The following is a 14,675-nucleotide window of genomic DNA, read 5'->3' as shown; positions in this document are numbered from 1 at the left end:
CGCCTGGACACCCTCCTTCCATCCCTACCCTCTCCTAGCACCCTGCCAGCTTAGTCCTGCCTCTCTCGCCTCTAAATCTTAGCTCAGGTGTCACCTCACTGCTAACTCGGCCCCAATGCCACCGCCACCCCATCCCATGTGCTCAGAACAGTCTCTTCTGCACAGCACTGACCTCACTGTGGGTGTAGGTTCATTACATAATAACCTGTTAATGCCTAGTGAACACCCTGCAGTCAGAGAGTTCTCACAGTATCCCTAGTATTTAGCACTGGGTCTGGCATTTAGCAAGTGGAACTGAAGCGGGGGAAGTTGAGGTTGGGGGCAAAGGGAACGATCTGACTCATCCTCACCGCTGTCTGACCCCAAACCAGGAGTAAATACCCACGAGAAACTGATGACTCTAATGCCTCTTAATGCCTCATTTTCTCTGGGACTCTGCGCTCCCAGCTTCCCCAGGTAATATGACCTTTGAAATGGTCTCTATATAATTTGTAAAGTCAGCGTGTGAGGCCCCTAGGCTCGCTATGGGATGTTTGTGTTATTGTACCCATGGGAGAGGTACCAAATAGTGTTCATCACGCAACTGTCTGCTCCTTTAAAATCTACACCAGTAACCTCCCAGGGGTAGAGGGACAGTCATTTTCTCCGGCAGATAGTACAGTTGGTAGAAGCATATACCCAAATACACCCACTTGGTAACCAAAGTGGCTTTATTTCAAGCTGGCTGTGAAGGTTTCTTAATAGAAACTCCAATCAGTTCTCCTATGCTAAATGTAAACACTGCAGTAGATTTTTCTCATCAAACAATACTTTTAATGCTACTGAAATATATCATACCCATGATATGGTATGATTTCAGGAGCACCATGAGTTTAATATTCGGATGGAAGTGTGGTTTCAGGAGTGCTTTAAGAGTACCCCGCACCCCTCCTTCAGCATTACCCGGCTCGACACAGTGTAACATCCCTTCCTAATGAGCTTATAGAGAGAGGTTGGCTTCAAGTCACGTGCCCATGTCATAAAGGTCCTTGTTGCCGTATTTAGAAGACTGTGTCCAACATAAATTCCGCACCCAAATCTCTTTCTCATAATGAACCTCCATCGACATAATGAGTTCCTTGGAAGGAAGGCATTGTGTAAATTAAAAATACTAATGAGTCATAATGATAATGAGTTATTTTCCTTATTACTGGGAGCAGAACTCAGCTTGGGCACATTATCCTGCGGCCGAAGATGTCTTCCCTACACCCAGACCTGCCCTCCCCCAGGAGCCCAGACTAAAATAGGTTCTCTTTTTTTTTTTCTCTCCTCATCAAAGCTCTGAATCCCCCAAATGTCCCTGGTCTTAGCTAGTCAGTCTTGGAGGAATGGAAGTTACTAAACTGGTTCACACTAAGATAGGAATGACCCGAAGGCACCCATAGCTGTTTCCAGCAGCGCACTGCTTGCACCTTTCCAAGGATATTCCTATTAGCTGATTAGCACAGGTGAACTGGTGGATTTTCTAGCTAAGACCAAGCCCAGCGTCTTAGGGATTGTCTGGTTACAAGGAACAGGAACCCACTCAAGCCGACTAAACAAAACTGATTTACTGGGGGGGAGGCAAGGGCAGCCTTCACAGAACTTAGCGGCAGAGGCACAGCTGGGCTTTGGGAGTGTCAGGGACAGGACAGGAGAGCGTGAGGAACTGGGGTGAACTTTTCCTGTTTCTCTGGGACCCTTGTCCACAGACTCTGTCCCAGCTCTCCTGTCTCTGCAGGATGCTTTTCCGTGCACGTGGGCCAAATATGGCGGCCGCTGAGTCAAGGGTCCCGTGCCCATGCTCTTGCGGGGAGGGTTCGACTGGCACAGCTCGGCTCAGGTGTCACCCCTAACTCAGTCTCCTCTGCCCATGGGGTCGAGGTTGCGTGGCTCAAACACAGTGCCTGGCCCAGGGTCATGCCTCGGTTACGTGTTGTTACAGGATGCAGGGCCCAGCCCTAAGGGGAGGGGATGGGGCACATCTCCAGAAGAAGTCTACCACACCAGGCTGAGGAGTTTTCTGCTGAATTTGGTTGGGCGCCTGGAGTGTTGAAAGGCTTTGGGGCAGGAGAGTGGCATTGGCGCCCGTGTGAACAGCAGGCCCGTGGTAGGATCTGTGAGCTGGGAGATAGTACATAGCTGGTGCCATGTTCATCCTAAAGGAGCAGTGACTTGCAGACAACCGGATTCATTCCTACTCCCTTGGCACCAGAGTCGGTTGGGACTCTGTGGTTGAATGACTCAAGAAAAGGGAGATTTGCCATGTTTTCCATTCTGTGTGGACTTGCTGGGAACTTGGAAAAGTCACAGAACCTCTCTGGGATTCTCTTAATTCCAATTCTTTTAATTAAAGTAATAATAATATATATAAATAAACACATACATACTACTTATATATTTTTATGTTAATTTAGCAGATTCTTTTAAAAGATCTTATTGGCTTTATTCAGAGATTCCTAAATTGGGGAACATCAATCTAGCAATAGATAGGCGGCTCAAAGAACTGTACGAGGCAAGAAATTTCATAGGCAGAACGGAGCAGGAACAAGGAGGTTATACTGGGCATGTAGCAGATTCTTCCTGTGTTTCTCTTTGCTGGCCTGAAAAGATGCTGAGGGTACACAGGAAAGGCCTCAGAAAGCTGGCTAGGAGGCTGGAGGATTATAAATCACTTGTGGCTGGAAAGAGAGAGGCTTCATCTCCTTCTCAAGGAGAAGAAATGCTTGCTGTGTGTGAAGAGCGACATATGTGCTTTGAAATGATAAAGCTGGGGACCTAGGAGGCCAAAAGCATATAGAAGCACACGATGGCTCAGCTCTGCTGCGGGGGGGTGGGGGACCCAGAGAGCAGGATGGGAGAGGCTCGTTTTGTGGATTTGGAATGCGGGAGATTTTTTTTTTTTAAAGATAGAAAGGGCCCTGAAGGCCTGCTGCTAAAAACTGCAGTTACTCCAGGAGTTTTAAAAAATCACCTACCACCTGGCTGTGCCCTACAGGTGAGCGTATTTGGTAGGGATGAATGGCCCAGCTAGTCTTCCTGCCGGTGACTCTGTTAGCATCTAAATTGATACCCGTAGGGTATATTCTCGCAGAGGATGAAGCAGAAAACAAAACACACCACCGTCTCCTGGGTCGGGGGAGAGGCACAGAGGGGCTACCCCAGCTCTCATCCATCTCGGAGGAGCGCCCCCCGCCAGTGGGGTGAGCAAGTCCGGCCCTCGGCCCATCCCGGGCCTCTGGGAGGGAAGCAGCGGGGCCTCTGGAGGAGGGGTGCCGGCCTGTGGTGTGGAACCTGCTTTCAGCTTTCATTTCCTTTACGCCAAGGAGTCGTTTATGACAATCCGTCACGGCAGTCTGATGGGGCTGATAGCTTTTGGCAGAAGTCCTTTCTACTTCTCGCAAATTAAATCACAGAGAAAGTCACCAGCAGTGAATGCAAGGAAAGTGTTCAAGGCCACTGCACGGAGGCCAACAGCTGTCAGAGACCCAGTGTTTGCCAGACTTTAAAAATCCATGAATACTAACGAGGCTGGCACCTTCCACGACAGGTTGGGGTGCAGACACTAAGAACGCTGTGTGGCGTGAAGAGCACGACTCAGAATTGCTAATAATAATAATAGGAATAATAATAATAATGAAATAAAATGGCAACAACCAGTGTGCACAGAGAGCTGTCCAGGCTACGTGCACATTTTCGTTTCACCACAGAACCCTGTGATCCTAGGAGGTGGGCTGTCCAGCTATGGGCTCCCTTTCACAAGTAAAGAAACCAAGGCTGAAATGCTTTGTCGACCTGCCCATGGTCACACCGCTGGTAGGTGCCAGCCAGGACTCAAATCCAGGCTCCCGGCTCCACCCAGCGCCCTTTCCGTGACACCAGGCTGCTCCGGTGAGCCTGGGTGCAGGGCCGGGCTCAAGGTGGTGGGCAGAGCTGGGCAGGCAGAAACTCTGACGAGCGGCCCCAAAAGAGCCCCGGGCTTTCATTTCAATTCCCCGACCCCCAACCTGTTAACACAAGGTAATATATGTTCATTGTTTGGGAAAAAAAAACAAACAGATAAGCATAAGAACATAGAAATAATAATTGCCCATTCAGAGATAAGCGTTTTGAACATTTCAGTGCACCGCAATATCATCCTTGCAGATACTTTTTCTTCATTTTGACACATCTTTCCTCACAAAAACGGAATTCTGTTCCTCCTGCCATTCTGTAAACATCTCATTCCATGTACTGTGACTCTCTCTCCATGTCAGATACACTTCAACAATATTTTTCTCATTTCGTTACAAATGTTAGACATATAGTTTTTATGATTGCAGAAATAACCATAAGGTTATACGCTCATTGTAGAAATAGTCAACTTCAAACCGTACAGAGATGCCCAGCAAAGGAAGCAAACGCTTTACTTAATCCCACCCTTGGGGCCTAAGCAGTGTTGCTACATTTCACATTTCCTGTTCATGTTTTTCCATGCACGCTCTAGACATAATGAACATATGTGTCTATATACATTTTTTTTCCTCTGCCAAGTGGGATCACAGACTGTTGTGCAGTTTGCTTTTTTCCATCCTCTGGTGTGGACGTTTTATTGTCTCGGTCCCTGAGGTTCTAAGGCATCTTTGTTCCAATCCTGGGGAAAGGAAAGCCCATGAGGCTGGAAAAGGGACAGGATAGTGGGTAGTAGCAACACAGGGCGGGTTCCAGCGATCGGACTAGAAACCCTCCGAGAGGAGGGAACCGCAGCTCAGGCAGCCTCTTGCCGCTCACCCGGAGGATGCAGGTAAACGGTGCTACCTCACCACCACCCCGGGGCCACCTGAGAGGAGGGGTCCCGCGGCACCAGATGGCCCCACGCCCCCTCATGAATGCTCTGTGCCTCCCCAGGTGTGTATGTTCTCACGACTGCCCTGATCCCCGTCTTGGAGAAAGAACACGACCCCAGAGTGGTGAGTTGACTTCGGGGATGTTTTGTAAGTAGATGACTTTGCTCCTGATGGGAAATCAGTGGTCCTACGTTTGTTGCCCCAACTGTCCCGAGGGGGCCATGCTGTCCACGTCCATAGGGGGAGCCAAATTCTGTCCCCTGGGTCCATGGGCCTTCTGTTTGATAATCTGAGATCCAGCAGCGGTGGGCCAGCCCAGACGGTGTCCAGGTGGGTCTAGGGAGGGGCCGGTGAAGCGGGGAGGGATCCAGGTCAAGGTGAGGTCAGCCTGCGGCTTTGTCCTGAGGACACATGTACTCGAGGGGCTTGTAGGCGTGGCCTGGGATTCCAGAATGCTCGCTCTGGCAGTAGAGACTTCTGGGAGCCGGCTGTCGATCCTGTCCCCCTGCCCCGCTCTCAGGGGCCCTCCACCCCCCCGCTCCTGCCTCTTGCCTCTTGCCTCTTGCCGAGGCTGGGTGGCTGCTGCCCAAACACAACCAACGAGTCCCCTGCCAAAAGGGAGGCACAGCTGTGCAAAGCCCCACCCCTCACCGTAGGCTCTTCCCCAGTGCCATCCGAGAGCTGGCAAAGCCTTCAGAACGGGGGGCTTCTGAAGAGCAGGGGCAGCTGGGGAAGGCAGTCAGCGGGGGGTGGGTGGGTGGGTGCACTTCCTGGAGAACCTGCCGCTCAAAGGGGAGGGGACAGGCTGATGGGTTACAGTGACGGAAATCAGGGAGTCGGGAGGAAGGCAGTTAACGCAGGCTGCATTCCCTTTGCTGTGAGGGCCAGAATAATGACCTCCCCTGATCCGAGAGGTCCAGGTCCTAGATCCTGGCACCTGTGAATACGTCACCTTGACGTGGCCAAAGGGGACTCTGCAGCTGTGATTAAGTTAAGGGTATTGAGATGGGAGGGTATCGTGGGTCACCCAGGTGGGCCAGTGCAGTCACAGGGGTCCTAAGAAGAGGGCCAGAGTCAGAGGAGACTTGACAGTGGAAGCAGAGGCGGTCGGCATGGTGCAGCCACAAACCAAGGCATGCGAGTGGCCTCTAGAAGCTGGAGAAGGGAAGGAACGGATGCCCCCTAAAACTGCCAGAAGGAATGCAGCTCTGCTGACACCTTGATTTTAGCCCCATAAGACCCATTTCAGACTTCTGACTTCCAGAGCTTCCAGTGGGGGAATTCATCTGCGACTTTATAAGCCACTAAGTTTGTGGTCATTTGTTGCAGTAGCAACAAGAAACCAATACGACGCTGCTTGACAGAGAAGAGGGATGGGAGGGTATTATGAACTTTTCTGTATAAATCTCCATTATGTTTATTGCAGATAACAGTCTCCTCCGGAGGAATGTTGGTTCAGAAACTGAATACCGATGACCTGCAGTCAGAGAGGACCGCGTTCAATGGCACCATGGTCTATGCACAAAACAAAGTGAGTGATGGGAGTTTCTCAAGGCTGCCACCTGGGTGCTTTTCCAAGGAAGGTGAATTCTGGGATTCACGTTAATTTGGATCTTAGTAATTCCCAGCAGCACCTGAATGTTCCCCAGTGGAGAGAGAACCCTCTTCTCCATCAGGAGCCCGGCCCAGCCCAGCTCTGCCTGGACCAGGGTGGGGCTGGGGGGCTTCAGCTTGCCCCTAGGAAGAGCCACAGAAGCCGCCACCTCTCTTCCCTGGTTTCTTAGATCCACAAAGAGCATGGTGCGAGCCGGTGGCCGCCACAGCAGGAGCCCAGCAGGGGTTCCTTGCCCGGCACGGCTCAGAGGGAATATGGACCCAGGAGGTCACTCCTCTCTCCCTGGGCAGCCCCTGCTCACTGGCTGGACAGATGCCCCTGGAACAACGCTGGGTTTCCGGGCTCCCTTTGAAGGGCATGTGCGTCCAGTTCTGAAAGGAAAGGGCAGGGGTCCAGATCTCATGCCCGATCTTAACAGAAGGTGTAGTCAGGCCGCCATACATCAGCTCATCACAGCTGTTTTTAGAAGCCGGCTGTATGCCTTCCACATTTATAGTCCTGGCCCCTCAGCTCGTCGTTGGTGAAGCTGCCAGTGCCCACCAGCTGTCCCTCCTGTTGGTGTGGTCTGCCTGTCCGCCCCCGCCCCCCGTGCAGCCTGGCTCTGCCCTGCTTTGCCTCACCGAGCCCCAGGCCGGCTCCTGGTGGATTACTTCTCATGACTCGATCCTGACAAGTGAAGGAACCATACTTCTTGACAGTTTTTCCAGGGAACATGGGAACAAACCACGCACTCCGTAAATGAGGCCCAGATGGAGCTCTTTGCAAAGCGTAATCAAACTGCCCTGGGATTGGGCAGTAGTCTCCATGCAGCTGAGGCTTAAGTGGGGGGTACTTGATGATTTGTTAGGGAATTGGCAACAGCTGTGTTCTCTAAGCATCCGCAGTACGCGTCCTACACTCCAAGGCAGGAGCTCCTTCACATGTCCACGGGCACCCGCTCAGTGCCGGCCTGTGCCGGTGGCCAGGGTACACAGTGAGCGGGGCCCAGCAACGAACACGGCAACACAAGCAACTAGGAAAGAGGACCCTCTGGTGTCATTTCCGGGGGGGAGGGGAGGAGGAAGTCCCCGGGCAGCGTGCGGCGTTCCCTCATTTCCGGTGCTGGTCTGTCCGCGTCTCAAACGGAGGGGCCGCGACGCAGCCCTGGGTTGTAGCCAGAGCTTGTGGGGTAGAGAGCCGATTCTAGAGCCTGGGGGGCGGGCGAGGCAGGGTAGGCCGGCCGGGAGGGGCCCCCCCTCCCGTTTGTTCATCCTCGCCCCCCACCCACCCCGTCCAGAGGCAGCAGGTGGTCCTGACGGAGCTGTGGGCCCGAGCGCACCCGAACGTCCACTTCTCGTGCATGCATCCCGGCTGGGTCGACACCCCAGGTAGGTCTTTCATTTCCACGGCGCCTGCGTTTCATCTAAAGATATCTTGGGCGGCCGCAGGACTGACTCTCCCCCGGAGTGACCTAAAACCAGTATCATGAGGACTAGGAATGGCTTCGCTTCCACTGAGAGGGGCAGGCTGGTCCTCCCAGGCGGAGCTGGTGTCAATCTGCCCCGCGCGTGGCGGAGAGAGAGGGCGGCCCTGGGGTGGGGTGCGGCTGGGGGCCCCTCCCTCGGGACGGGGGAGCCAGTGCACACTGAGTGTCGGAGAGGAACGAACCGAACCGAGGGGGCCGAGGGGGGCCGAGGGAAGTCAGCGGGAGACGCTGGGAACGTGGGGATAGGCCAGGCCACCTCGCCGCCGCCCGGGGTCCTAGAAGTAGTGATGCACGCAGGGAACAGTCACGAAGGAGACAGGTGGAATTTTCTGGAAGCGCGTTGGAGCAGCAGCGGGGGAGAGCAGAGCTCTCCTCGGGATCTGTGCCTCCCAACTCCGTGGCCTAAATCACGTGGGCTCCGTAGCTCTTTCCTCCTCCCCCGAAAAGGGCACCGAAAACAGCAGCACCCCCAGGACACCTGAGAGCCCAGAGCTGCTCACAGCCGTGTCTGGATACTGACGCGTGTGTCCTCACAGCCCCGCCGCGGTGGGCACTAGCATCATGCCCATTTCCAGATGGGGAAACTGAGGCACAGAGGGGCCAGGATGCCCCGGCTGGGCCCGGCCACAGCGTCGTGGGAAGCAGGCTCTCTTGTATACGCGCTGTCATCCTTTCTGAAAGCCGGTTGAGCAGAAGCCTTAACACTTGTATATACATCCTTGGAATTCATTCTAAGAAATAATGAGATGTGGAAAATGAGGTCGCTCCTCACAGCACTCGTGCTACGAGAGTGAGTTAATAACTTATGGAGCACCTGCCTGTGCAAGAAATGTGTTCAGCCCTGAACGCTGCTGGGGAGAAGTGTCTATGGGAAAGGAAAACTGCACTATACCATTAAATGAAGGTATCAGTCCCCCAGACTGTACGTGCCTTAGGGTCTTATTTTTACTGTACGTGCCTTAGGGTCTTATTTTTGCGGTACGTGCCTTAGGGTCTTATTTTTGCTGTACGTGCCTTAGGGTCTTATATTTGCTACACCCATATCCCCAGGGAAGAAGGCGTATGTTGGTGTCACATAGCATCCCATGGAGACCTGGCTAGGAGAGCTGGCGCAGACCAGCCCTCTGGGGCACGGATCTGAGGATGTCTGGCAGCCTCCTGTTTTAAACGCAGAAGGGGTGTCCTCAGCCAAGCACACCAGGAGGGACTCAGGCCAGGGGTGTCGTGAGAGGGTGGCTTCTTACTTCTTGTCGCTTCCGGATGGGAAACATGCCCAGCCCTGCCTGACCAGGTAGCTCCATCAGGCCGTGGAGGGCAGCCAGCCTGTCATCCTCCCAAGGACATCACCCTGACAGTCCTCGTGTCAACCTGTGTGCTTGCAAAATCTGTGCTCCAAGCCCACCCCCTGGATCCACCATCTGGGTCAAGGTGCAGTTTGCCCTCTATTGTCCACAGGTCACAGGGCAACGACTGGGCCTCTCGGGTGCAGATGGCCTGTCTGGGGACATGGAAGCCCGAGGGAGGGCTGGGCAGGGGCCTGAGCCCATGGACACTTGTCCTCCCCGAGTGCTGTGACGGAAGGATTCAAATTCCTTCTCTTTGCTCATCAGTATTTCCTAATGTTTCCACAATTAGCAAGTACTGTTTCTGTGAAAAGAAAAAAGTTCATTATTAATATAAAAAATGAGGGCCTTAGATGAGATGATCCTTTCTCTCTCTGAAATCCTCTGATCTCATTACCGCTTTCAGACGTTGTTTTCTGTCTTCTTTTCTTTCCTTGGCTTCACGAGAGAACAGTTTTGTTTCCCAGTGTGCTCACTGTTGGGACAGTGTGTTCCCCGAGGTCTGTGGGCGGGGGGGCTGGGCCTCCCGTGGTGAGCACGGGGGCCCTGGGGAGGCGACACCAGGAGGGGCACCTCTGTGTAGCCGGGTGTGGGGGCAGGGTGGGGACGAGTTAGAGGAGCTTCGGCGGAGGAGGAAGCCCCTCCCCTCCTTACTGCTCTCCTCCCTGAAAAGCAGGAAACACTAGTGCAGCCCGAGGAACCGTCTGCCAGGATCCTCGGAGAGGTCAGAATCCTTGGCGGGAGATGGTTCACCCAGGAAGCGGGAGTCTGATCCCCTCTCGGCCTCAGTGTGACCCTCCTTTCTTAGGATAGAAAGCGGGGCGGTGCCGGAGATTTTGCTCCCAGGGGACGGGCTGGTCTGGGCGCCCGGGGTCCAGGGGACACAGGACCCAACAGACTCGGGGCTCTGGTGAGCAGCACTTCCCTCCCAGGCCGCAGGGTGACACCTCGGGGGCTTTGTGACAAGGCTGTGTGAAATCTGAACAGCCTGGAGGAATGCCGTGTTGAAGTGGGAAGAGGGCAGTCTGGTCCCACTCCATTTCATCGTCGTTATTTTGGCGGTGGAAGAAGCCACGCGCGGGCAGCGTCCTGGCTTGAGGATGCTGTCCTCACCGCCCTGTCCGTGCCCCCCCGCCCCTGCAGGTGTGCGGCTGTCGATGCCCGGGTTCCACGCCAGGCTGGGGGCCAGGCTGCGCTCCGAGGCCCAGGGCGCGGACACCGCGCTGTGGCTGGCCCTCGCTCCGACTGCCGCCGTGCAGCCCAGCGGCCGCTTCTTCCAAGGTGACTTCGTCCCTGGGTGTGGAGGCACCCCCGACCCTCCTCTCCGTGCACCTCGGGTCGGGGAGGGACTGTTCCCCTTCCCCGTGATTGTGCCCGGCCTTCCTTGGCAGGGCGGCTCCTCCGCCTGTCGGGGTGCTTAGTGAAGGGCCTCACCTCTGACTTCGCACCACCCGCTTTTCCCGTCCACCTTTCTGAACTCTGGGTCCCTCGAGGATGAAATCCTCGGGTTGTCATCCTTGTTCTGAGTCTTGGGCGAGGCCGGACCCTGTAGGCACCGCGGAGATGAAAGCTCCCTCTCCGAAGACCCGGGGATGGGAGCTGTCCACGCAGCGGTGCAAAGGGAATGAGTCTCGTCTTTGTGCTTCTGGGGGCCGTTATCTGTTGAGGGTTTGCTCCCAACCTGGGCAGCGTCCCGACGGGCAGTCTGAGAGGAGGCACGCTGAGGGCGGATGCTGGAGGTCAGGGCCTTCTGCTTCTTTCCCCACCACGGGTGTGGCCGCCTGAGCCTGAGCCATCGTGGAGCTCTGGTGACCCTGTGGCAGCTGGGGGTGTGGCCGTACCTTCTCCTCTGACCACCACCTGCCGGTTCTCAAACACTCCACACTCCCCAAGCCCAAACCCCACCCCCGCCGGCACCCAGGCCTGAGGACCCTCCCCCCAGCCCGCTGGAGTCCCTCAAAACCCGGCCCGACGCCTGTCCTCCCCAACTCAGTCTCTCTTCTGTAGCACCTCATCGTCTGTGGGGACCCTTGAGGGCAGGGGTGGCATCTAACTCCGTCCCGTGTGGGCCCCTCCCCGGCAGACGTCCGTGACATGACTGACCCGGGGCCCAAGTGGCGGGCAGGGGCTCGTCCATGCTGCCTCGCTGCTCACACCTTTCTTCTTCCCTCTCACCTGTAGACCGGAAACCAGTGCCCACACATTTGCCTCTTGCTAGGACATCATCCTCACCGGCTGAAGAGGAGAAACTAATTGAAATCCTGGAAGAGCTGGCTCAGAGATTTAAATAGGCCAGGCCAGACCCAACGCGGGGCTGGAACCGCCTCAGAAAATATGGGAAGGTGTGGCCCAGTACACAGGCGCCACGTCTAGATGTCCCCGTAGATTGGCCCATATTCCACTGCTGTGGTCTGAGCTGGCTTCCTCTCCTTCTGCAGTCATAGAAATCAGCCCCGTTCTTTATACAAAGCCTAGTATTGAAGCCTTGACCCACCATCTCTTCACTGTGGGACCACAGGTGGGTTACTTACCCTCTGGGGGCCTCATTTTCCCCCGTCAGTGGAGATTGTAGTGCTACCTACCTCAAGGGGTGGTTTTAACGATTCAGTGAACTACTAGTAATGCACTTAGAAGAATGCTTGGTGCATCGTAAAGACTTGATATATGTTTGCTAGCTATTAACATCAGCATTTAACTGACAAGTGTGCTAAAACTCACGGAAAAAAAAAAAAATCCCCCTAAAGGTTACCCCCTGTAGCAATGAGGAGCCACACAGAATGGGAGCTTTTATTTTAAAATAAATACGACTGGGGCTGGGAACGAGCGAACCTGCCTCTTCTGCAGCAGCTTCTTTTCCCGTGTAAATTTCTCCTTTGAGGATGTGGTTTTTTCCTAAAGATTCCATGTCACTGTCAGTTTGAGGGAAGCAGGGCTGGGGGGGGCGGGAAGGAGAGCCAGGAGGGGGCGCCACGCTGCCCTGGCCTGGCCGTGAGGCCCCAGGAGCAAAGCGGAGCCAAGGGTCAGTGCCTATTTACATAAACAATCACGGGAGGCCTGGTTTATTTACATTGGCTACGATTAGAAGTGGCATGGACATATATACACTACCAAACGTAGAATAGCTAGCTAGTGGGAAGCAGCCGCATAGCACAGGGAGATCAGCTCGGTGCTTTGTGACCACCTAGAGGGGTGGGATAGGGAGGGTGGGAGGGAGACACAAGAGGGAGGAGATATGGGAACAAATGTATAACTGATTCACTTCGTTATAAAGCAGAAACTAACACACCATTGTGAAGCAATTAAACATCAATAAAGATGTTAAAAAAGTGGCTTCAATTACGCACCTGGCATTCTGGTGCTACTGTTTGGTAAAACTTCTAAGCTATTTGCATTTTACGTCTTAGTGACGCTGGGGAAAGTTGTAACAAAATCAGTGAACAGATTTAGGATAGCTCCGCACACGTTCTGGATGTTCTGGATGTTCACGGCGAAATAAACGTAATGCATCACCCACAGTGGAGGAGAACCCAGGTGGGCACTGCTCAGCCAGTCCCACGGTGCGGGGCCTTCAGAGAGAGGTGCCTGAGGTGCTCAGGTCCAGGCTGTCAGCTGAGGAGCCCCTAGGAAGGGGCTTTCTGGTGGGTCCGCCTGGAAGATCAGTGAGCAGCGGCCCCCCGGGCATGAATCTCTCCTTTCCTGAAGGAGGACACTGGGGGCTGCCGCGGTGCTGGGTGTGGGTGGGGCGGGGCGGGCACAGGGGCCGGATGGAGGAGGGGCAACCCGGCCGCCCCTCCCACCGGCCCTTCGACAGTGTGCAAGCCATCGACTTCTTCCCACTTCTTATCTGTAAAATGGGCCTCATGAGTTTTTACGAAGGCTTTTCCTGGCTGTATTTTCCCTGAGTCCTCTCTCCTTCATTTGGAAAGTTTATCAGCCACAGGTAAAGCAGCCTTGTGTGAAAGATAAAGAAAATAAAAAGGTCTGCTCAGCCAGCCATGGTGAACGCCAACGCAGGGCTGCTGGAGTGCGTGTGTGTCACGTGGCACAGCTCGACAACAAGGACAGGACCACAGGTGCAGGAAGGTTTCCACAGAGATTTATTTTAAACCGTGGCGGTAGCTTGCACTGAGTCTTTGACATTGGTCATGGCTACACATTCATTTCGGTTAGCGGGAAGCACAGTGGGAAAGTGAGCAGAGTTCAGAAACGTTCACGACATTCAGCAGCATTTGAATGGAGAACTGGACACAGACATTGAACATCGTGGGAAATCCCTGCTCATTCCCACCTAATCACATTCAGGAAGTCAATGTCAAGACTGCTTGGTCTGGTTGGGGGAATCTAGTGGCAGAGGGCGTGGCAATGCCAGCAGGGTTCGGCTAGAACCACATTTGAGAAATCTCTTCCAGCTTTGGGCTTATTACATTTTCAGCCTGACCCCTTGGAGAATCTCATTTCAAAAAGAAAGAAAAAGACATCCATAAAGCAACACGCCCGCTGCAGCCAGGTTCCGACGTGGCTGTAGACTGGCGGGCGTGCAGGGTGGAAGTGTCCGTGTCTCCTGTTGTGGAGACAGTGGCAGGCAGGCACGAATGTGGGGCTAGCACCTTCCCAGATGTCCAGTTAGTAACAGTTTTTGGACTTTTCATATAAAGATTTTCTTCTGCAAAATGACAGTACATTTGAAAAAAAAAGCAGATGGCCTAAAACACAAATATGTGAGTATACAGTGGTTACCAGCGACACAAGTATTTTGGTCCATACTTCATATGCTACTAACATAAGGCAGCCATCCATTTAAATGAAAGAAAAAGTGTGTATAAGTGAAATACTTTTTTCAAACCATTTCTCTTTTTTGTGTTACAGTTTACCCTCTCATGCTTCCCAGAGAACCAAGGGGGATAAAAAGGAGAAAGGATCCTAAATATCAAAGTCACATTCTAAATCTAACCTTTAAGCCGACCTGCAATTCCCTTTCTCTCCCAAGAAAATCAGATACACTTTTGTACACTCACGAAGGTGAACATTTTGAGGTATTTGTTTTTAATGAGAGGGTACTATATGATTGACTTGCACCTTCACCATCTTTTTCAAACCTCCTGGGCTCTAGATGGGAAAATACAGGAAGCAGTTTACTTGATGTGACACAAGACAAAGGCAGTGGGATATGCTCCCATTTACCTGAGTGAAGTCAGCCACGTGCAGGCGGGTCACTGGTAATGGTTAGGTCAGTCTAGTAATAACAGTCATGGAATCATAGGATCACGAATTGGAAGGGATCTTAAGAACAATCATTGAATTCAACTTCTACTCAAGGCTTTTAATCTCCTTTCCACATCTATTCCACTATAAATAGACAAGGGGCTACGGACTGTCTGTTCAAAAATTCCCTGGCAAAAGAAACACAG

At 53.4% G+C, this 14,675-nt stretch overlaps 1 protein-coding gene across 3 annotated transcripts in view; it reads left to right on the top strand.

Moving 5' to 3' along the window:
- Positions 1–12,113, top strand: part of DHRS12 (dehydrogenase/reductase 12) — a gene marked incomplete at its 5' end in the record, with an annotated part of 35,891 nt that extends 23,778 nt beyond the window's left edge. For 2 of the 3 annotated variants that reach the window (XM_079721760.1, XM_079721761.1), the window contains 5 exons: positions 4,906–4,967; positions 6,271–6,375; positions 7,736–7,826; positions 10,411–10,548; positions 11,449–11,833. In XM_079721760.1, the coding sequence (XP_079577886.1) occupies positions 4,906–4,967; positions 6,271–6,375; positions 7,736–7,826; positions 10,411–10,548; positions 11,449–11,558 (506 nt within the window). In that variant the 3' untranslated portion in view covers positions 11,559–11,833. Of the gene's footprint in view, positions 1–4,905; positions 4,968–6,270; positions 6,376–7,735; positions 7,827–10,410; positions 10,549–11,448 lie in introns of all 3 variants that reach the window. The other variant, XM_079721759.1, reaches the window with a different exon arrangement.
- Between the last annotated feature and the right edge of the window lie 2,562 nt (positions 12,114–14,675).

This window comes from Hyperoodon ampullatus (genome assembly GCF_949752795.1).
Source record: "Hyperoodon ampullatus genome assembly, chromosome: 16".
Lineage (NCBI taxonomy): Eukaryota > Metazoa > Chordata > Mammalia > Artiodactyla > Ziphiidae > Hyperoodon > Hyperoodon ampullatus.
This window is presented reverse-complemented; position numbering and strand designations above follow the sequence as displayed.